General features: G+C 49.3%; 1 protein-coding gene and 1 non-coding gene across 2 annotated transcripts in view; both read right to left on the bottom strand.

Annotated features, from left to right (window-relative positions):
* Window positions 1-308: 308 nt before the first annotated feature.
* TRNAD-GUC lies at window positions 309-380 on the bottom strand. Its single transcript has one exon. It is a non-coding gene; the product is annotated as a tRNA-Asp (tRNA).
* Window positions 381-475: 95 nt separating this feature from the next.
* The window catches only part of DHRS3 (dehydrogenase/reductase 3), a 45,089-nt gene continuing 22,442 nt past the window's right edge, over window positions 476-23,122 (bottom strand). Inside the window, exons 2-6 of the mRNA XM_029065641.2 lie at window positions 9,338-9,481; window positions 7,215-7,334; window positions 6,287-6,525; window positions 2,412-2,537; window positions 476-956 (exon numbers count right to left, since the gene is read on the bottom strand). Of these exons, the coding sequence (XP_028921474.1) occupies window positions 872-956; window positions 2,412-2,537; window positions 6,287-6,525; window positions 7,215-7,334; window positions 9,338-9,481 (714 nt within the window). The 3' untranslated portion in view covers window positions 476-871. The remainder of the gene's footprint in view (window positions 957-2,411; window positions 2,538-6,286; window positions 6,526-7,214; window positions 7,335-9,337; window positions 9,482-23,122) is intronic.

The raw sequence follows: 23,122 nt of genomic DNA, 5'->3' as shown, positions 1-23,122 counted from the left end.
GCAGGATGGGGCCCAGGGGATAATAATAATAATAATAATGTTGGTATTTGTTAAGCGCTTACTATGTGCCAAGCACTGTTCTAAGCGCTGGGGTAGACATAGGGGAATCAGGTTGTCCCACGTGGGGCTCACAGTCTTAATCCCCATTTTACAGATGAGGGAACTGAGGCACAGAGAAGTTAAGTGACTTGCCCACAGTCACACAGCCGACAAGTGGCAGAGCTGGGATTCGAACTCATGAGCCCTGACTCCAAAGCCCGTGCTCTTTCCACTGAGCCACGCTGCTTCCCCAATAAAGCATCCACAATCTCCCCGTCGGGGAATTGAACCCCGGTCTCCCGCGTGACAGGCGGGGATACTGACCACTATACTAACGAGGAGCTAGAAAGGTGTCAGATGGGCTGAAAACTTCCCAAAGACACTCCTTTGGGCTTCTGTCCTCGCAGCTCAGCTGAAGAAGGCAGACAGTTTTCCAGTTTGTGTGAGCAAAAACAAATGTATTTCAGGGATGGCAGTGGGCAGAGTAGGGGGAAGAAGAGCGGTGGCAAGGAAACGGCCCCTTGCTGACCATCTCCGGACACTGCAGAGGAACGGTTAGGCTCTAGAAGCAGGTGGAACAATAAGAACTTTAAAGAATCAGCAAATGAACAGAAATTTCACGGCGGGTTTGTCTCCTCCCACACCGACTGGCGTGCGGCCCCTCCGTCCTGTGCAATAGGCTGTGCGGTTGGGGCCGGGCTGGCGGAGATGTTCCATTCCTCTGGCCAGAGCCGTCCGTCCGTCCTAGCCACGTCCCCAGTGTCCGGCCGCCGGGCCCAGAGCCGTGCAGGCCTCGGCTTCCCTTCTGTCTAGAGTCTCATTGCCGCCGGCTCTATGTTCTCCCTTTAAAAGTGTTCATGCACGTGTAGGTCCCAGAAAACTTGTATATCTCTTCAAGTGCTGACTGAGGGAGTACGCTGTCAGGGAAGGAGACATGGAGGGAGAGAGAGAGAAAGAGAGAATAAACAGACTGCATGGTTCTTTCATCACACTCTGCCATAAGACATGTGTAGGCAGGCCAGTCTTCCCACAAAGCACACAAATCCACACGCTCCCCGGGCCCTCCTCTCGTCTGTTACCATACAGCTGATAGTGTGTGGGACGTAGGAGAAGGGAGGGAGGGCTTTAAGACATCTTAGCGAATCACAACAAGGCATCCACCAGCCTGCTCTTAAAGGACAGCTATGGGGTGGGTGGTGAGCCAGGTGGCTTTGGGATTTTCTCCTTCTCAAGGAACAGCCCCCCCAGACTCCTCCCAATAAGAGAACCTGATGAAAAACATTTTCCAAGGAGCTCTCTAAGATTCTACTGAAATGTATCCCCAGCTGGGACTGGGTGAGTGTTGGCCTTGGACCACCAATCTGACGGGAAGACAAACAGGCTCTTTGGTTGGAAACCTAGACTGGGAGATAGAGGAGATCTGGGGTCTATTCCTTTGTCTTGCTGTGCAACTGTAAGCACGCCGCTTGGCCTCTCTGGGCTTCGGTATTCCATTTTGTAAAGTCCACTCCCTGCCTCCCTCGCCATTTAGAATGGCCAGGTTGAAGCTGAAAGAAGTCTCAGTTTACTGGGACTGGGGAGGAGGGTGAGAAGGCGATCCGAGGAATCGCCTCCTCATAGACCTTGGATAAACGGGCTGCCTGGAAGAGGTTAGGTGGGGATCGACTTGTAAGCAGTGGAATGAGGAATGACCCCAGTGACCTCCGGAAGTCTCTCCCCACCCCTAGAGCCCCAGGTCCCAAAGCTATCTGAGGGCTTTGAAGGATGGATGGCTATTCTGACGTATCCTGTGGGTCTCAAGGTTTCCTCACCCCCATGGTCTAAAGGAAGGCCTGGCCTGGGCACACTGCTCTAATGGCCCCTGTCCTACTTTCTGCCGTGTCCAAGGCAACCAGAGGGGAGTGAGTTCTCAGCAACTGATAACAGCTGAGATCAGGGCACTGGGCCCAGTAGCCTGGACACTCTGCCCCTGTAGGCAATCATTAATTTCTCAGAAAGGTCCTTCCAGGTCAGGGCAGTGCCAACCAACACATCAGAGACTTCACCAAAACCCAACAGGAACGGGCCAGGAGGAGGGAGCTGAGGAGCAGGCTTAGAGCCTATACTTCCATGATGCCCTTGGAGACCAAGCTTTCTCCTTGCTCCTGAATGAGACCCTGTCGCAGTTTTTCAGGTCCCGACCAGCAAGCCTCTCGAAAAGAGGTCTGGTCAGAGGCAGGCATGGGCTACTAAGATCCACTCTGGGAACTCAAGATTCTCTAGACCTTGATCTGCTTGGAGAGGGGCTTGGACTGGTGACTTCTTGAGGTTCTTCCCACCCTAAAAGCCCAAGTTTTGATTTTGGGGCTTTCATCTGGGCCCGATTTCCTTACCTCTTCAGGATAACCAGGGCATGCATCGTCCAAGGGAGGAGGAGGAGGGCCTGGTTGAGTTGAACAGCTTCGACTGTCCGCCGAGCCACCGTCTCGGGCTTTAGGGGAGGGAACAGATTGGGAAACCTGGAAGAATGGAGAGGGTCTGGTTACGTTTCATGGTCCGCCAGACCCCTCGGGGACCAGTTCTGCCCCCCAGAACAGATAGCTAACAAAAGTGTCCGTTGGGAAATAGCCTCGATCCAGAACATTCATTCATTCATTCAACAGTATTTATTGAGCGCTTACTATGTGCAGAGCACTGTACTAAGTGCTTGGAATGTACAATTCGGCAACAGATAGAGACAATCCCTGCCCATTGATGGGTTTACAGTCTAGCCATGGCACTTGTCGGGAGACATCCTCAATCCACACCAAGTTCTCCCCCATGATCTTGAAACTTTATCACCACGTTCAGGGAAGCAGCATGGTCTAGTGGAAAGAGCATGGGCTTGGAAGTCAGAAGATCTGACTTCTGCACACAGTAAGCGCTTTACAATTGTTATTACAATTATTATAATCTTGGCTCCACCACCTACCTGCTGTGTGACTTTGGGCAAGTCAATTACCATCTCTTTACCTCACTTCCCTCATCTGTAAAATGGAGATTCAATTCCTTTTCTTCCTCCTATGTAGACGGTGAGCCTCCCATAGGACAGGGACTGTGTCCAGCCTGATTAACTGTATCTACCCCAGTGCTCAGAACAGTGCATAGAGAAAGCATTTAACAATACCATAAAAAAGGAGCACATCACAGCTTTGGTGGAGCCTGGCCAGGGTGGGTATAAGAAGCAGAGAAGCAGCATGGCTCAGTGGAAAGAGCCTGGGCTTCGGAGTCAGAGGTCATGAGTTCGACTCCTGGCTCTGCCACTTGTCAGCTGTGTGACTGAGGGCAAGTCACTTAACTTCTCTCTGTGCTTCAGTTCCCTCATCTGTAAAATGGGGATCAAAAGTGTGTGAGCCCCACGTGGGACAATCTGATTACCCTGTATCTCCCCCAGCACTTAGAACAGTGCTCGGCACCTAGTAAGCACTTAACAAATACCAACATTATCATTATTATTATGAGGTATGATGAGCACCTGTTTCAAATCCCAGCTCTATCGCCCACATGCTGCATTACCATGAGTAAGTCACCTCCCCTCTCTGGGTCTGCAAAAGGGGGAGAATAATCCCTTTCCCTCTTCCCTCTTGATTAGAGAAGCCCTGAGGATAAATGGGAGAATTGCTGAAAATGACTCTGAGCTCTAAGGAAGGAAAGGGTTACATAAACGTAGAGTCCTATTGTTAAAGAAGCTAGGTCAGATTACACCAACTGGATTAAATCGAGGCCTGGTACAGTTGGTGTATTGATCCTCTCTGCCTCCCTTTGACAGAAACCTGCCCCTGGGAACTCTTAATTGGGATCTGGGGTCCTAATTAATCTTAACTCCACTAGCGGGAGGAGAGAGGACAGCTACCGGCCAAGGCTCGATGAACCTGATACCCTCCCCGAGTCTCTCTTTTTCCACTTCTCCAGTTTCCTGAAATTTAAGACACTTCTCAACCCCCCAAAACATCTCTAGATTTATGAGGGAAGATGAACCCGCCTCCCCCGCTCCCACCAGGCCTCCAGACCAATAAGGTCACGATGTCCTGTTTTTGGAATCCAGAAATCTCCAGGATAATAACCAAATTCCTGACTCCTGAGCTAAGGGACGGGATCCCTGCCAGGCTGGGATTTGGTTTCACTGTTCAGGGCGGTGGCGGCGGCGCTCAAGGACTTGAACCTTGACGGCCCTGGCCCTGACCTTCGTACCTTTGCCCAGGACCACACAGTTACTCAACTTTTTTGGGTAACTGGGCCCCAACCTATTCAGCTGGCTTGCTGATGATAACCTGACACATGTGCTACAGTAATAATCATCAGGTACGGGCTTCATATTCTATAAGAATAATAAAGTATAATATTATAATAATATAATAATATAATAATGTATATTGATATACATTAGGGGCACTATTTCTTCCTGCTGCCCTCATTATCATCATCATCATCATTATCCTCATAATTGTGGTACTTGTTTAGTGCTTAGAATGTGCCAAACACTGTTCTAAGCACTAGGGTAGATACAAGGTAAGCAGGTCAGACACAGTCTCTGTCCCACATGGGGCTCACAGTATAAGTACGAGGGAGAACAGGTATTGAATTCCCACTTTACAGATGGGGAAACTGGGGCCCCCCAAAATTAAGTGACTTGCCCAAGATTACCCAGCAGGCAAGAGGTGAAGCCAAGTCTGGATTCCCAGGTTCATCCTCTTTCCAGTAAGCCGTGTTTCATCATTATCATCACCATTACATCACCATTACAATCATCATCATCATCATCACTACAATCACCATCATGACTGATGACATTTGTTGAGCATCTACTGAGTGTGAAGCACTGTATTGAGCACTCTGACAGTTCTTTAGTAGCAAAACACAGGCTCCCTGCCTGCAAGGAACCCTCAATCTAATAGGGGAGCCACAGAGGCAGCAAAAATGATTTAGCAACAGAGGGAGTAGGAGGAAGAACAAGGGCGTAACAGGAAGTAGGTCCAAATCTATCAGGATGAAATGGCTGAATCAGCCACTGAATAGACAAAGTATACAAAATATACATGGAAACACCCTGGGAATGGAGGCTGAGGAGTTAAATCAGCCCGGCGGCCTGGGCAAGGAGCGGAAACAAACCTGGAGCCTGGAAGGAGGCCAGAAAAAGCTAGCGGCCACCTCCTGAGGGGGGTGGCCCTGCCTTTAACTGGGGAGTCAAGCAATCAATCAATCAATCAATAAATCAATGGTATTTATTGAGTGCTACTGTGCTCCCAAAGGTGGGACTCCTGACTACCTGTCATGAACCAGAACATTTCTATCATTGAAATAGGTCAATACTGTGGGCAAGGCAATGGCCACAATGTTCTCCTGTGAAAATACTATCAGAGAAATCAAAGCAGAACTACAATGTCATCTAACCAACAATCCTACACATCCATCTGGTGAAAAGATGAACAAAATTTAATGAAACATTGACACGACAACAGCAAGGAGAAGGGGAGCAAAGAGGGGGTAGAATGCCCCTTGGGGATGCAGGGGATGGTTCCTGGTTTTGTTTTGTTGTCTGTCTCCCACTTCTAGACTGTGAGCCCATTGCTGGGTAGGGATTGCCTCTATCTGTTGCTGAATTGTACTTTCCAAGTGCTTAGTACAGTGCTCTGCACATAATAAGCGCTCAATAAATACGACTGAACGAATGAATGAATGAAAGGCAGCTATACCCAGCTTCCAGAAGTCAGCCACCAACACTGGATATGTCAGCTTTCCAGCTCGATATAGAATAAGGTGGTGAGTCACCCTGATTGGATTTCATTTCTGAGAAACGGGCAACTCGCTGGACCCAGAAACACAGCTGAAATAACCCTCATCTTCTCGTCACTTCCCACTGGCTGTCTGGGCCCTCCCCTCCCACCCTGCACTTGGGTCAGGAGATTCCCATTTTGTTCCCAGGAGGAGATGGAAGGACTTGGGGGAAGTGTAGGAGGGATGCTGCTGGGTAAATCCATTTAAGCTGCCATGATCCCAGTTGTTCCCGGCCGCTTGGATGAGCCCTGCGGCCCCACCCCTCCAGGAAGCACATGGGTGGTTAGGGTTGGAAGGAACCACTTGTCACCATCACCCAACCATAACCATGACTCACCAAGGGTAAAAGCCTAAATACTGGGTAGGAATGACACTCCTGTCCTTCCCCACATCCCCAATGACCAGTCAGCGAGCCTGGGAACCAAGGCCCCAGTGGGATTGACTCTGTACAAACCTGACTCTCATCCCCTGGAACATCTCAGTGCTGGTGTGGAAGGGCAGGATGGTGGTGGCGTTGACCCCGGGGCAATCCAGCAGGCCCAAGGTCAAGCTCTCCATGAAAGCAAAGGAGGAGGCCTTGGAGGTGCAGTAGTCAATGGCGCCGGGGATGGCAGACAGAGCTAGCACTGAGTTCAAGCACACGATGTGGCCGTTCTGGAGCTCCAGCATCCGTGGCAGGAAGGCCTTGGTGGTCTGAAGGAAGGGCAGAAGCACCAGGGTTAACCCCGGCAATAGGCAGGGGCTGTCGGAGGGGCAGGTCTGAGATTCTTTGGACACCCCGAAGGGTCATCAGTCTCCCTTACCCACCTCATCTGCCAGTCTTGAAATTCTCCCCCTCCCATCTCCCCGAGGCAGGCAGAGGCCATGCAAGGATTTTCCCAGAGCCTCGGGGCCTACTGGATGGCGCCTGGCCCCACAGTCTGATTGGGCATGGTACCTGTGAGGCTTCCCAAAATCTCCAGGGGCAGTGTTTCCTCGGAAACATTGTCTTCAGTTGATTATGGCCCTAGAGGTTCTCACTAGGCAAAGGGGTTCCCAATAAGGGGGCTACTTAGGCCCCAGTTAGAGAGAGTCGATGCCTCATGGCTCCTACTAGGCCTCTGCCAAGAGGCAGGGGGCAGCGACTCTAAGCAAGGTGACCGATGCAACAGACCACAGGCTGTCGGGGGGATGGGAGCCAAACACAGGCCTGCAGCATCTGACCTCTCCCAGCATGGACAGTTGGCTCAGTCTCACTGCCTTTCCCAGCCCTCCTTGCCTTGACCCTTCCCTTTCTCCCCAGAAGCCTTGGCAGTTTTCTCACCCCTTCCAAGGAAGCCCAGGGGTCCACCTGAAGTAACCTGTCAAGACCCTCTTTGTCCGGCCACGGGAGGCTCTCTTACCCAGAACTGTCCCAGCGTGTTTATGTGCTGAGATTTCAGGAGGGCGTCATCATCGCTGTCCATCAGACTCTTCCCGTGGACCACAGCCGCATTGTTGACTAGAATGGTGATGTCTCCCACCTGACAACAAGAGTGCAGCCAGTTGGATGAGACAGCCTTACCAGTTAGCTCTGGCTCACAAGCCTAGGAGCTGAAGGAAATCATACTGAACTTAAAATATACAGGTAGAGAGTAAAAGAAAATGGAATAGTGGGAGAAATACCCAAAGACACTAATCTCATATTTCTTTTGGATCCAGATAGTCACCATTTCCCTAGATAAGTGGCAGTTTAGTTTATTGGAAACAGCCCAGGACGGAGCTCAGTTGGTCCAGGTTCTAGTAACAGTTCTGCCACTGATCTGCTGTGTGACCCTGGACAAGTCTTTTAACCTTTCTGTCTCTCGGTTTCCTCATCTGAAAATTGGGAATAAGGTATCTATGCTCCCTACGTCTGAGACTGTGAGTTCCACCTGAGACAGGGACTATGCCTAACCCAAATTACCCTGTATCTAAAAATGGTGGTATTTGTTTGTTAAGCGCTTACTATGTGCAAAGCACTGTTCTAAGCGCTGGGGTATCCCACCTATCTAAGCGCAAGGTGATCAGGTTGTCCCACGTGGGGCTCACAGTTTTAATCCCCATTTTAAAGATGAAGTAACTGAGGCCCAGAGAAGTTAAGTGACTTGCCCACAGCCACACAGCTGCCAAGTGGTAGACCCCAGTCCTTAGCATGGTGCTTTGGTACATAGTAAGCACTTAATAAATACCATCAATATTGTAATCGTTGACACCTGTCATCTCACGGTTCCCCTTTCCTTCCCTACACATAGTCAAAGTAATGGTATTTATTGAGCATCTATACTGAATGCACTGCACTCTACAAAGCATTTGGGAAATGCAACAGAAGAACTAGACATGTGGCCAGGCTGGCTCAGTGGAAAGAGCCCGGGCTTGGGAGTCAGGGGTCATGGGTTCAAATCCCGCCTCTACTTGTCAGCTGTGTGACTGTGGGCAAGTCACTTCACTTCTCTGTACCTCAGTTACCTCATCTGTAAAATGGGGATTGACTGTGAGCCTCAAGTGGGACAACCTGATTACCCTGTATCTACCCCAGCGCTTAGAACAGTGCTCTGCACATAGTAACCGCTTAACAAATACCAACATTATTATTATGAACTCAACAATAATTCTTTTTCTTCCCAAACAGCAAACCCTTCGAGTTTTGGGTCGCTACAAGCCTTGGGCTTATGTTTCTCATCACTATGATCAACAATGTGTGGGCAGAAACCATGTCTTTTTAATAACATTTAGGTAGGCAATACTTAGTTTAGGGTTTTGCCCCCAGAATGTAGATGGCGGTAGGATCTATGGATGGTAATGATACACATAAATCAATCAATCAATAATATTTATGGAGTGCTTACTGTGTGGCAGAGCTTTCAATATAACAAGAGCTGGTTGGTACATTCCCTGCCCACGATTGAAAGCAATAAAACATAAAAACATTAAGACAGCCTCAGGGACAAGTTCTGCTCTCTCCCTGCTCTCTGCCCTTCCTCTCAATTCCTCCACACTCTTCAGAGATTCTGGCACCATTTGAAAAAACTGAAACCAAAACTGTGGCTCTCTTTGAATAACATCTAGGGAGGCAGTGTTGCCTAGTGGGAAGAGTAGAGGACTGGGAGGCAGGAGATTCGGGTTCAAGTCCCAGCTCTGCCCCCAGTATGCTGTGGGACCTCAGGAAAGTTGCTCAACCTCTCTGGGCCTGGCCTGTAGAAGGGGGTTGAGGGAGATTGGGAGCAGCAGGTGGGACAGGGACCTATCCCGGAGCTTGGCCTCATGGACCGAAAGGGGACCTGACCCAAAGAAGGCCCCTTAGGTCACTCTCATCTGCGAGCCTCCTCCCGTGCCCAGCGATCTCTGCGAAAGGAAGAACCCTGGCCAGGCTCACATCAGCATCAGCTGTGCCATTTCCCCAGATCCTTTAAGTAGGGAAAGACTGGGGTGACAGAGTCTTTGCTGATTCTACTGCACACCCTCCCTTCAATCATGCCAAGCGATGGGCTGAGACCGGTCACCCCACCTTTTCGCGTACGGCTTTGGCCGTCTGGTAGACCTCCTCGCGGTTCCCCACGTCGCAGATGAAGTAGTGGCACTCGGTCCCCATCAGCGAGATCTCCTCCGCCGTCTCCTTCAGACACTTCTCAGTGCGACCCCACAAGATGATCTGCAGTGAGAGGAAAATGAAACCAAGGGGAGGTGAGTGCGTTTCACCCTGAAGTGATTCCTGCCTCTCCTAGGAACCTGTCCTCTGGCGGGAAGAAAAGGATTAGATGCGGTGACTCTCCAGGGCAGAAGGCCTCTGAATCTAACCTTCCTGCCGGCTTCTCCCTTCGCTCCCCCTGGCTTCAGGAAGGCCTTGGAGCTCTTGACTTCCAAGTCATGGCACGTCGAAAGGGGAGACACCAAAATGCCCAGAGCTGGATTCCAAATTGGTGCGAGAGCATAGATGGCCCTCCAGGTATCATAAAAGCACGCATGTGACATGACATGCTTTCTCCTGGGCACAGAGTCTACTCTGACACCCCATGGATGCCATTTTGCAAAAGTATGTGGATTTCACTTGATCCTAGAATGTACTTCCCAAGGGGGCCCTGTAATTTGTTCCAGGGTTCTTGGCAATCCCCTCCCAGACCAGTCTGAAGTTTGGAACAGCAACTGGGCTGTGGAACTTGGTGGCAAGAGGCTTGGCACCAAAAATAAAAAGATGACACAGAAGTAGTTGGTTTCCATATTGAAACCAAACACGAATGGGGCTAGCTGAAAACCAGACTGTCCCATATAAAGCCATAGGAATAGCCACCCTAACTTCACTCCCAAAGCCAATCTGACTCTGTGATGAGGAGAAACAGGGAACCGGGTGGGCAGATACTCCAGGGAGGTAAGCAGTAGGAACATGGGAAACAGAGTTCCATCAATCGTTTTGCCAGGCCTCCAACCTTGCAGGGGAAACCTTGGGAATAAAGGAAAGGAAAGTAGGACTCTCCTCTTTTCTGCCTGTACGAATCACTAGTGAATCAGCTGCGGAGATGGAGGTCTGGAAAAGCAGGTAGGATTGAGCGGTCCGGGGCTCTGCCACTCATTCTCTTGGAAGCCTGGGGTGGGGAGGTCCAAACCACTTTGGGCCTCAGTTTCCCCATCCACAGAGTGACAGAGAGCCATTGTATGTGGACCAGGCTCCACCAGAAAATTTCCTTGGAGAACTAGCCTGGGGACTGAATTTCTGGGAGGTCTTCTTGGGAGAGATTCTGAGGTTAGGGAGTCAATAGGGGAAGGGAGGGAAATCAGAAAACATGAAGGTGAAGGGATGAGGGGAAAGAGCCCCAGGGGAAAGAGGAGGCACCACTCAGAAGAGCGAAAAGGAAGGAAAATGAAAGCCTGTGTCCCAGCCAGCCCTGACTCTCTCAGCTTCTCTCAGACTTGAAAGAGCAGTCTGACTGGCAGCTGGGCCCGAGTCCGAACATTTTGGCAGCAGAAGATGTTTCTGCCACGTCTCGGGGAGAGCAGCAGACCTGGAAACATAGCTTCTCTCAGTTCCCTCCTTTCTCTCTCTCTCTCTCTCTTTCTTTCTCTCCATTGAGAGTGAAGGCAGAGGAGGAGTAGGGAGTGAGGGCAGGAGGGAATTCAACCTGCTGTCTGACAGGTAGCTGCCAGCTCTGGAACCGACTCAGCTCTGATCTATCCTCCACCCTCCACCCCTGCGACACTGAACGCCCCCTTTCCCGGCTCCCGTCCTACAGGAGACACGTTTGCCTTTCAGAAACTTACTGACCAGAAAATTGTTGAGGGCAGCAGCCCAGCGAGGCAACTAATCCCCGCTGGGCAGGTCCGCCTGTCCTGCGAGGCTTCCTGCCCGTCCATTACCTCTGGGTGACCCCAGCCGGCCGACAAGAGCAGAGACAGGTGGAATTCCGGGCACCGTGAAAGACAGCAGAGCTGCCAGTGTCAGTCAAGTTGGGCAGGGGCGAGCCGGCTGCAGGGGAAAGGGAGAAGCCTTGGCAGATACGCAAACACACAGAGAGATTTCTGGCAGTTGGGGAACTCCTCACTGCTTCCCTTTTACTTCCTCCGAGGCCAGGGCCGCTGGTGATGCCAGGGAAGCATGACACCCTCTCTGATTGGGTTTAGAAGGGCTACTGGTTAGCCTCCCCAGTCCACCCCTGCATCCCATGCCAGTTTCCCTCTGGGAAGCACATGGGGGCAGGGAATGTGAGATGGTGAAAGTCCTTCCTCCCCGCCACAGATTCTCCAATTGGGGTCCCAGGCAGACTATCAAGAAGAGAAGTGAAGGATGTTGGATTGGCCCTTGGAGTGGATGATCTCAGTGCACTTTATTTAAATCTGCCTGACATATGAACCTCATTTTTACTCTGCATTTGCCTCCTGGTTCTGCAGGTTACCAAATCAAGGCAGGTGAAGTTTTGGGATTTGGTAAGGATACTAAGGAGGAACAAATTTTATCGAAGGGAACTAGAGATGCAGTGATCTGCACTCCCTCTCGGTGAAGTCAGAAAGGGAAAGGGATTATTGTTTCCATTTTTAGATGGGGAAACTGAGTCCAAGAAGGATTACATGGCTGGGGCAGAGACAGTCAATGGTAAGTGCTGATTTAAGGGCAACATGTTAGCACAGATACAGGATCATTACATCAGAGAGCATACATATTTCTGGTTGGCTCTTCTGGAGTTCTTGATAACAACAACAACAACAACAAAAAAAAACACGAAGAAAAAGAATGGCTCAAGGCATATGCCCAAATCCACTAGCTGATGATACCCTGCCCAGATGGGATCAGATCCTATTCAGAAAATCTTCCAGGAGGAGGAACTGCAGCCCAGAGAAACAAACCAGAAGATGTCCAAAGTCACCTTCCTGTCACCAGGCAAGAATCTGCTCTGAATTCTGGAGTCCTGGGCTCTAGTCCCTGACACTGATAACAGTACTTGTCAACCAGTTACTATGTGCCAAGCGCTGGGGCAGAAACAAGATCATCCGATCAGACCTAGTCCCTGAACCACAGTTAAACAGGATGAGGGAGAACAGATATGTAATCCCCATTTTACATATGAGGAGATTGAGGCATAGAGAAGTGAAGTGACTTGCTCAAGGTCACACAGCCGGCAACTGCTGGAGCCAGGATTTGAACCCTGGTCCTCTTACTCCCAATTCTGTGCTCTTTCTATTAGATCGTGCTGCTTCAAATGGCAGATTAGTCAGTCATTCACACTTATTGAGCACTTACTGGGTGCAGAGCACTGTACTAAGACATGTTCTCTGCCCACAAGAAGCTTACAGTCTATGGTGGGGGACAGACTACTCTCCCAAGCACTTCGTTCCGTGCTTTGCACTCAGTAAGCGCTCAATAAATGCGATTGAATGAATGAATGAATGCATGACATAGCACAGTGGATAGAGCACGGGCCTGGGAGCCAGAATGTCATGGGTTCTAATCCCAGCTCTGCCACTAGTCTGCTGTGTCACCTTGGGGATTGACGTCACTTCCTTCCCTTCACTTCCTCTATGCCTCAGTTACCTCATCTGTAAAATGGGGATTGAGACTGTGAACCCTGCATAGGGCAGGGACAGTGTCCAACCTGATTTGCTTGTTTCCACCTCAGAAATTAGTATAGTGCTTGGCACATAAATACTGCCTAATAAATACTATCATTATTATTATTGATATAAATAAATTAAAGATTTGTACACAAGTGCTGTGAGGGGCTGAGGGTGGATAACAGTACCAGTAGTAATAGTATTTACTGATTGTCCACCAGATGGAAGGCTTTATATTAAGTGCTTGGGAAAGTACAACAGAAAAAGTAACAAACTCCCTGCCCACCAGTTTAGATCCTAACAGGGAAGGCAGACCTGAAAATACTGACAGATAGAGGAATCGAAATCAATCATCAAATGTGCAACTGAATAAATGCACGGCTCTGAGTCCTGAGGATGGGTATAAGTAAATACCATGTGAATAAATGCACGGCTCTGAGTCCTGAGGATGGGTATAAGTAAATACCATGTGCTGGAAATGGCTGGTGGAATGGTACGGTTTGGGTGCTGGAGATTAAATGAGGAAGACTTTTGTTCACAGTTCATAGTTCATTCAACTCCAATGTGAATCTTGATCACCTCTTCCTAGTTGTATTGGAACCCCAACGTTCAGACCTTTTCTGATCCTCAGCTGCAAAAATCCCTTACTGTTGATCTGTGGCCTTGGAACAAAGCTTGCTCTGTCTGAGCTGCCCGTCTGGGAGGGTTGAAGCGACGGCTCTTGTTCCAACACAGTGTCCCTTTGTGTGCCAACAGGCTTCCTCTGCCCCAGCCTAGGAGACACCATGGAAGCCCCATCCCTGGAGGCCTCTAGTCAGTCTCCAGCCCAAAGCCCCCCACGGTCACTCTCTGTTGACAAAAAGACCGGGGCGGCGTCCGTGGCCGGAACTGCCTGAAACAGGCTGACTTGATTTTCAGGCCCCAGCTCTATCCTGGAGTCTCTCTGGGTCCAGCTGCCAGCCAGCCACTCTCCCAGACCCCTGCCAGCCCTGAGGAATGTCCCCTGAGGCCAGGCTGTTCCCTGTGGTCCCCTCCGGCTTTGCTGGGTGCCCAGCAGGGGCAGGGAACACTAGACACAAGTTGCTAGGGCACTGCATCCGATGTATGGGGGTTATGGGAAAGGCACTTTATATCTTGGCAGGGTTTAACGCCACCCACGACAAACAGCCGCAAGTCTGGACTATCAAACTGACTGTCGGTCCAGGATTACTTTCCAAAAGGGAAACGAAGTAGCATGGCATAGTGAATAGAGCAGGGGGCGGGGAGTCAGAAGGTGATGGTTTCTAATCTCGACTCTGCCTCTCGTCTGTGGGTGACCTTGGGCAAGTCATATCACTTCTCCGGGCCTCAGTTACCTCATCTGGAAAATGGGGATTGACAGTGTGAGCCCCATATGGGACAGGGACTGTATTCAACCCTATTTGCTCGCATCCACCCCAATGCTTAGTTCAGTGCCTGGCGTATTGTAAGTTCTTAACAAATACCGCAACTATTATTATTATTATTCAACCTCTTTAATGCCCTAAATTTTACCCTTAACTTCACCTCATGTGTCGGGGAGGATTAGTGTTTCCCAGCTGGGGCAAGACTTCCTTTTGGATGGAGTGCACACATTACTGGGGCAAGCCAGTCTCCACCACCCATTGGACAACGCTTGCACTACCTCTTGCCCAGCCTAGACTCATCATCATGGCATTATGCATGACACACTGTGCCAAACACAGGGAGTAAGAACTATAACATCATATTGGACAAGTTCTAACAGTGAGCCCAAATGGGGGTTGCAGTCTAAGGAAGAGGGAAAATGAATATTTCACCCCACTGTACAGCTGAACAAACTGAGGCACAGAGAAATTAAGTGATGTGCCCCAAGTCACCCAGCAGGCAAGTGGAGGAGGAAGGATTTGAAGTTCTGTATTCTTTCCATTAGGCCATGCTGCTTCTCATGGCAAAGTGGAGAGAAAGTGTGGCTGTCTTATTGCAGCAGAGAGGATCCAGGGCATTGATGGAAAGCCTCATCACTCTGAATAAGTGCTTAGTACAGTGCTTTGCCCCCTCTCAGGGTCACACCTGAAGAGTTTCCAGGACTCCACCATTCTTGACTATGGGAGGGAGAGTCAAACAGAGGCATATTCATTTCATTCCTAGCTTGGGCAGTGGCTAGAAATTGGAAGACAATCTGCTACAAGTCAAAACTCACCTGTACTGGGCAGCAGCAACATGGTAGAGAAAGTCAAGGGTGGAAACTCAAGTTTACTGTGCGGAAGGAGGCAATGGTAACCACTTCCATATTTTTATAAAGAAAACTCTATGGATACACTACCAGAAAGATTGCAGTTGGAGGTGGGGTGTTCCGGTAGGAATGTATCCATGGTGTCGCTATGGGTCGGAGACGACTCGACAGCATAAGACAAGACAAGGCAGTGCTTTGCACACAGTAAGAGCTCAATAAATACGATTGAATAGGAAGAGGATAATGTAACTGTCTAGGATGGCAGAGTGACAGATACAAAACTACACCTAACAACTCTACAGATTCTCTTCAAGCTTCAAGCCTCCCACCCATGGGCCAATGTTCTCATGGAATAGAGCATATAAAAAACCAAGGCTCCCAAATTTGGATCAATCAATCCATTAATCAATGGTAATCACTGAGTGTTTACTGAGTGCCAAGCATTGTACTGAGCTCTCAGGAGAATACAATACAGTGGAGTTGGTAAAAAAGATCCCTGCCTTCAAGGAGCTTATAGTCTAGTTGGGGAGACAGACATTAAACTAAACTGCAGATAGGAGAAGCCCCTCTCCCAGCCTAGGAGCAAAGGCCAAGCCCTCACACTGATATTCTAGGGACCCTAAACTGCCTCATTCATTCAATCATATTTATTGAGCGCTTTACTGTGTACTGAGCGCAGTATTAAGTGCTTATCCAGCCGGTCCGCCACCTCCCCCACCAGCCAAGCTCCCTGCTCCCTGTTAGCTGGTTCTCAGGAACAGTCAGGGGGTCAGAGATAGGACCTGGCCTTCCTCTCGGGAGTTCTCAAGTTCAGATCGAAAGTCCTTGAGCCAGGTGGCCTTGGGTCCCTTCCCTGTTAACAATCGGTGGCCCTGGGAGGAGCCAATCCACAGGCAGTTCAGTTCCCCTCAGTTGTCAGGTCTCCAGGACCTTGAGATGCCTGGATTTTTCCATTCTTTAGCCAAAAAAAGCAATGAAAGGGAGGGCAGCCAAATCCCCAATCTCAAAGCCAGCAAGAGCCTGTCTTGTTTGGGGGAGAGAGCCCTGGGGAAATTTCACCACTCTGAATAGGAGGAGGATAATGAAACTGTCCAGGCTGGCAGAATGACAGACACAAAACAACATCTAACGACTCTATAGATTCTCCTCAAGCCTCCTAATCATGGGCCAGCATTCTTAGTGATGCTTGTGTCACTGAGTTTCGCTTGACAAGATAATAATAATAGTAATAATAATAATATTTGTTAAGTGCTTACTATGTACCAAGCACTGTACAGTCAAGATAATCAGGTTGGATACTGTCCCTGCCCCACATGGGGCTAAGTAGGAGAGAATAGGATTTAATCCCCATTTTACAGTTGAAGAAACTGAAGCACAGAGAAGTGAAGTGACTTGTGTAAGGTCACACAGCAGCAAGCAGTGAAACCACGATTAGAATCCAGGCTGGTGCTCTTTCCACTAGGCCATGCTGCTTCCCTGGTACAACTGGGAGGGTTGGGGAGGGGCTTATTTTCAATGGATATTACAATTCTCCTTTGCCGTTCCCTCCCCCATCTAATTTCTTTCAGATCTAAGCCTCTGGACCTGCGCTCAACCATGAGGTTGAAAGAATACCTTTTTGAGAACCTCCTTCTCTCAGATCCACTTTAGGAGACCTGAAATCTTCAGAAGAGATAAGAAGGGACCAGGGAAGTATCCCCCTTACACAGAGGGGAAACTGAGGCGTGGGGTCCTATGAAGTGGTGGCAGAATCCAGGGAAGGACTCAGCTTTCATGATACCTAGTTGAGGGCTCTTCCCACTGACTAAAGGTTGTTGAAATTCATGTTGGCATCCGGGACAGGACGAAAGGGAAGGGAGAATGAAGCAAGAGGGAGACAGTTTTGCTGTGATAAAGAGGGAAAGATCAGAGGAATCATTTAAAGGGAAAGATTTCTCTGGGTTTGGGGCTGGAAAGGATGGGGAAACTGGGATCTAAGCATTGAAAGGGCCCCTAAGCCTCTGCTCAGGAATACTGTAGGCAGAAAGGTGGCAGAGTTGCCGAACCAGCCCCTGTGAGATGGCTGGATACTCCCCGGCTGGGGCCAGTTCAGCAGTCACTCAATCGATCAATGGTATTTATTGAGCGCTTACTGTGTGTGGAGCACTGTACTAAGCTCTTGGGAGAGAACAATAGAAGAGGGTTGGTAGACACGCTCTCTGTCCATAAGGAGATTACAGTCTAGAGGGAAAACAGACATTAATAATAATAAAAATAATAATTCAACTCGCTTGACATCTCAGCTGGATTCGGGTCAGGCCCACAGTGATAGAACTGGATGGGCTGGGTCTCAACCGACTGGGCTGAAGCAGGAGAGGCCTGGAGGACTGGCTCCTGATGACACCAGATGGAAGTCCAGAGGCCATCGGGGAGAGAAGGAGGGTCTGGACCAGCTTCTGGTCTTCACTGGCCCCAAGCGTCCAGTCAGTCAGCCAGTCATTTGTAATTATTGAATATTTACTGAGTGCAAAGCACTGTCTAAATGCTTGGAAGAGTACCATGTAACCATGTAACAGAGCCTGGGTGACCTCCAGAGTCCCCCCCCCCAGGGTGCAGTTAGTAATAATAATAATATTTATTGAGTGCTTACTCTGTGCCTTCTAGACTGTATGCACACCCTCTAGGCTGTAAGTTCTTTATGGGTGGGGAATGGGTCTGTTATATTGCTCTCTCCCAAGCGCTCAGTACAGTGCTCTACACACAGGAAGCACTCAATAAATACAACTAGCTGACTGACTGCCAAGCACTGTAATAAGTGCTGGAGTAGGTAGAAGATAATAATAATAATAATGGTACTGGTTAAGCACTATTTGCTAAGCACTGGGGTAGATACAAGTTAATCAGGTTGGACACAGTCCCCGCCCCACATGCGCTCACCCTCTTAATTCCCATTTTACAGATGAGGTAACTGAGGCCTAGAGGAGTTAAGTGACTTGCCCAAGGTCACACAGCAGACATGTTGCAGAGCGGGGATTAGAACACAGGATCTTCTGACTCCCAGCCCGTGCTCTACCCACTGAGCCAGGCTGCTTCCCCCAAGATAATCACGTCATGTGATGCAAACTAGCTTGGCTCATTCTGAGACCACCACTGGGGAGAGCAGACTTTACCTCCCCTTTCTCCACCCTGCGCTGCCCCATCCAGAACCAGACTAACTTTGAGCGCCCTCATTATGGTTCAGCCAAAGCATTTTTTGCCAGCAGGATTTCCCTCTGGAGGAGTCAACAGGCCCAGAAGCGGTTTCCTCTTCCTCAGAGGTCAACAAATGCCCACCATTCTCACCCCCTTTAAAGGCAAGTGGCCCCACTCAGTGTGAACTGGCTCTCCAGGAACTAAAGATGGGGGGGGGGGGGACCAGAAGAAGAAGGGCAGGGTTAGGGTTGTTTGCAAGAAAAGGTCAGTCAGGAGTCAGCTTTACAATCCTATTAACAGGGGAGAGAGGGTCAGCTGGAGTGCAAAATTCACAGAGCCAATTGGTCCTCCTTGCAAAACTTTGTTGGGAGAAGAAACAGAAGACAGAAAGCAGGAACACTGGGTGCAGGGCCGGTTATAAACTGCCCCTTTGTCCAGGGGATTCAGACTGCAGGCTGGAACCGCAGCCACGATTTTCTACCAGGGAATGGGGACCGGGAGCCGAAGGGAGTTTGGGGTGATGGGGAAAGGATGAAACCAATCCTGCAAGTCTACATAGGCTGTTTTTAAATTCCAGGTGACTTTATTTGCATTTTGGCTTCACGGGCACTGCTGATCCCCCTCCCTGGAGGCAAAGGGCCACAGCAAACTGGCCGGGAAAAGAAGTGACCCAGGAATGGTGAGGAAATCAACATTCAGGGAGAGGAAGCAGCCCAGAGGCAACAGATGCCTGCCAGGGGAAAAATAGCAAAATGATTTTCTCATTGTCCTCATCCCAGCTTCTAGGGAAAAATAACTCCCCAGTTCACAGAGCCAAAGGGATCAAGTTTAAGTAACGAAGAGGCCAGGGTCCTCAGGGAATGCTTCTAAAATCCGAATAACTAACCAGTCTAACTCGCCTTTCTGGCTATTTTCCAAACCCTCTGGGAGAAATAAGGAAGTGTAGTCTGGGTCAGAAGATAGGGATTCAAATTTCAACTGTGCCACTGACTTGCTGTGTGACCCTGGGTTAACCACTTAACCTCTCTGTTCCCAGTTCTGCTTCCCTCGCTGTATAATGAGGATAATGGCACCTGTCCCCCTTTCACCTCAGAGGCTGATGGGAGAATAACCAAGTTAATGTGTGAAGTGTTTTGAGTTCCTGGGCAGGAAAATGTTGCTGTAATTAAATCCAAAATCATTTTTAAGATTATCATCTTTGTTGCATTTCAACCAGGCAGTAAGCCCCTTGAGAGCAAGAAGCAAGTCTACCAACTGTATTGAACTTTTCTAAACGCTTAGTACAGTGCTCTGAATAAAGTAAGGACTCAATAAATACCACTGTTTGATTGCGTTAGGGAAATTTCCAAAGGGTTAGTTAATCCCACTTGAAAAAAATGCATTGCTTCTTTCAAACAGACTGAATTAGTTTAGTCCAGTGCTTAGTACAGTGGCTGGCACATGGTAAGTGCTTAACAAATACCATTTAAAACAAACAAATAAATAAACAAAAGCTCCTTAGTAGTGATTGGCATTTTTTCTTCCAACTCATCCAATCTGGCTCTGATTTTATTTTGTCCATCTTGTCTCCCCAGCGGATAGTCATTGTTTTGGGGGCAAAGAACTTCTCTCCCCTCATCTTCGGAGCTTCTCCACCTTCCACCCACCCCAGTCTTCTACGGCATATAAATGTTTGATGATAATTTGGATGTAATTCACCTGGACTGAGGGAAACTCTTTTTGACGGTGGAGATGGCCAGCCAAACAAATGACCTCAGGGGTGAGAGGTTCGCTGTAGGCTTCCTTAGGGCGCATAACCAGGGAACCCAGATTTCATTTAGAGTAGGTTCTGTCCTCTACTGTGAACTGGATTCACCCAAAGTGGAAGGCTCCAGGTGTGGGGATGAAGTACAGTACTCCCCAAAGTCCCCGCATTCCCCCAGTCGTCTCAATGCTACTTCTTGGGCTTTTTTTAAAAATGTTTTTATTAAGTGCTTACTATGTGCCAGGCACTGTACTAAGCGTTGAGATAGATGCAAGCAAATTAGGTTGGTCACTGTCCATGTTCCACATTGGGTTCACGTCTTAATCCCCATTTTACAGATGAGGTAACTGAGGCCCAGAGAAGTGAAGTGACTTGCCCAAGGTCACACAACAGCCAGGATTAGAACTCAGGTTCTTCTGCCTCCCAGGCCTGTGCTCTAACCATTAGAACATGCCACTTCCCAGACTTGGAGCCAAGAAGCTGGTAGATACCCTTAGGGTGGCCCTTGATAACCCTCCCATCTTCTGGCGGGGAGGAAGTAAAACTTGCTTGCAATTAACAAAAAAATCCAAACCATAACACCAGGAAACAAAAACAAAACCCAAAAACCCAAGAAGCTTCTGCTTCTAACCAGCACTCCCACACTGCCCTGTTCCTCTGGGAGGGTCCAGTCCTGGGATGGGAAAGGGATGGAAGCCGGAGCCTGTTTGGGGTTTGGAGATTGGCTCACCCTGCTAGGGGAAGGCCGAGGGAGCAGGGTGTGGGTCAGGGATGGGGAAGGGGAAGCGGGGGGGGGGGGGGGGGGGGGGTAGGGGGGGTGGCAGGGAAGAGGAGGGGAGAGGATAATGGGAGGGGAGGGGGAGGAGATGGCGCTGGAGCAGCACTTCCTCTCGGGGAGTGGTAAACAAATGTAATGATGTCATTAGGAGCTGGCTGACCCGCGGGTGAACCCGGGGCTGTAAATGAGATGCGAAGTCCAGCGCCTTCTTCCCATCCCTCAGTCACACATGCTCAGCGCCAGCCAAAGGTTACCCCCGGCCAGTCGGCAACTGAGGCATAAACGCCCTGCAGCCACTGGCCTGCCTCCCCGGCATCCTCGCGGGATGCTTAAACTCAGCCACACATCATTGCCACCCATCACTGCCACACAACCGCAACGGGAGAAGTTGGATGGGCCCAGCCTCAAGCCCTTAGCACCCAACCCCTTTCTCTTCCCCTCTCCACCCACAACACACGGACCTAGGTTTGTGCCTTTGGACGCCCCTCAGATGGAGGAGGGTGGCTCCACAGCATTGCTTCATTTTTTTTTTAAGTGGCATTTGTTAAGCACTTACTACGTGCCAGGCAATGTGCTAAGCGCTGGGGTAGATACAAGATAACCAGGATGGACACAGTCCCTGCCCCACGTGGGGCTCAGTCTTAATAATTCCTATTTTATAGAAGAGGGAATTGAGGCACAAAGAAGTGAAGTGACTTGCCCAAGGTTACAGAGCAGATAGGACTAGAAGCGAGGTCCTTTTGTTCTAGCCACTGGGCCATGTTCCTTCCCGCTGGAAATCCTGGAAAACCTATCTCTCTATTTTCCTCTCCAGCACATGAACAGGGAGGAAGCCACCCTGCTCTATATCCATCCCTTCTCCAAAATGTGGGATATTAAAAAATCAAAACTAGCCAAATTTCGGGAGGCTATAGTCAACCACTCCCCAAGGGTTAATACTGGATCTGAAATCACAGCCCAATTTCACCTCTCTTGCCTTGTCTAACAGGCTGGTCACAAGGGGCGGATAGCTCTGTTTGCTATTCGAGGGGGACTTTAAACATTCCAAGTGCAAGAAAAGCTTTCATCTTTATCCCCCTCGTTACAGTGTGTGCACGGCCAGCTATATCCTTTATGGCAGATGGCAGGCGGTCAGCAAATCAGAGCTAAGGACAATCTGCTCATCCTGGTGCCCGAGCTAAGGCCCCCTCGGAGCAGCTGATGGGACACCCAGCCCAACTCAGGGAACCAGCTGCACTTTGATCAGATTCCTGGGTCCGATCCCAAGGCATATCACAAAAAAAGCACCCTGGAGGAAAGGTTCAGGAAGCGAAAGCGAGCATCGACCCTAACTCGCGCTTCAAATCCAGGGGAACACTGGAGGCTTTGGAGTGTGGAATGGCCTCTGTTTCATCATTTCCAACAGAAGATTCAGTGGTAACATCCATCAGTTGTACTTTTCGAGCACTTCCTGGGTGCAGAGCACTGTACTAAGTTCATTCCATAGTATTTATTGAGTGCTTACTATGTGCAGAGCACTGTACTAAGCGCTTGGAATGTACAAATCGGTAACAGATAGAGACAGTCCCGGCACTTTGACGGGTTTACGGTCTAATCAAAGTGCTTGGGGACTGCCCTCCTCACAGCTAGGGAGGTGATTGTCTGAGTTTAGGCAAGTCACCTATCCTCTCCAAGGCTGTTTCTCTCCATCAGACAAATGAGAAGAATAGATGGCAACTCCCGTTGAGAATGATGGATGAGCCTCAGTCCCAAGACTGAAGCTACCATTATCTACATTAGCCAGTTATTTTTCAGGATAGCTGTTGAGCCTGTCCACCCAAAATGGTGATGGTGATTTCTCTGGTCAGTGGTCTAATTCTAACAAGCGCTGCCCCTATTTGCAGAGTTTATACTAGAATTCAGGTTTCCCGATTACCAGGACCATGTTCTTTATCCTGAACGAGGTTGTCATAGGTGAGGATGCACAAGACGACGCTAAACTGACAGTGCTAAATAATCATCATATGGTGGCCGGCTGCCTGTAGATGTGGCTTAACTGTAATAATTGTGGTATTTGTTAAGCACTTACTTAATCTGTGCCAAGCACTGTATTAAACACGAGATAATCTGGTTGGACACAGTCCCTGTCCCTCATGGGGCTCATGATCTAAGGGGGAGGGAGAATGTGTAATGAATCCCCATTTTATAGTTGAGGAAACTGAGTCACAGAGAAGTCAAGTGGCTTGCCCTAGGGCATAAGACAGGCAAGTAGCAGAACTGGGATTAGAACCCAAGTCTTCTGCCTGTCAGCCCCATGCTCTTGCCACTAGTCCACACTGTTTCAGAGTAA

Source organism: Ornithorhynchus anatinus, chromosome 5 (assembly GCF_004115215.2).
Source record: "Ornithorhynchus anatinus isolate Pmale09 chromosome 5, mOrnAna1.pri.v4, whole genome shotgun sequence".
In the NCBI taxonomy this organism is placed as follows: Eukaryota; Metazoa; Chordata; class Mammalia; order Monotremata; family Ornithorhynchidae; genus Ornithorhynchus; species Ornithorhynchus anatinus.
Note: the sequence above shows the minus strand (reverse complement) of the source record. Positions and strands in the feature narration are given on the sequence as shown.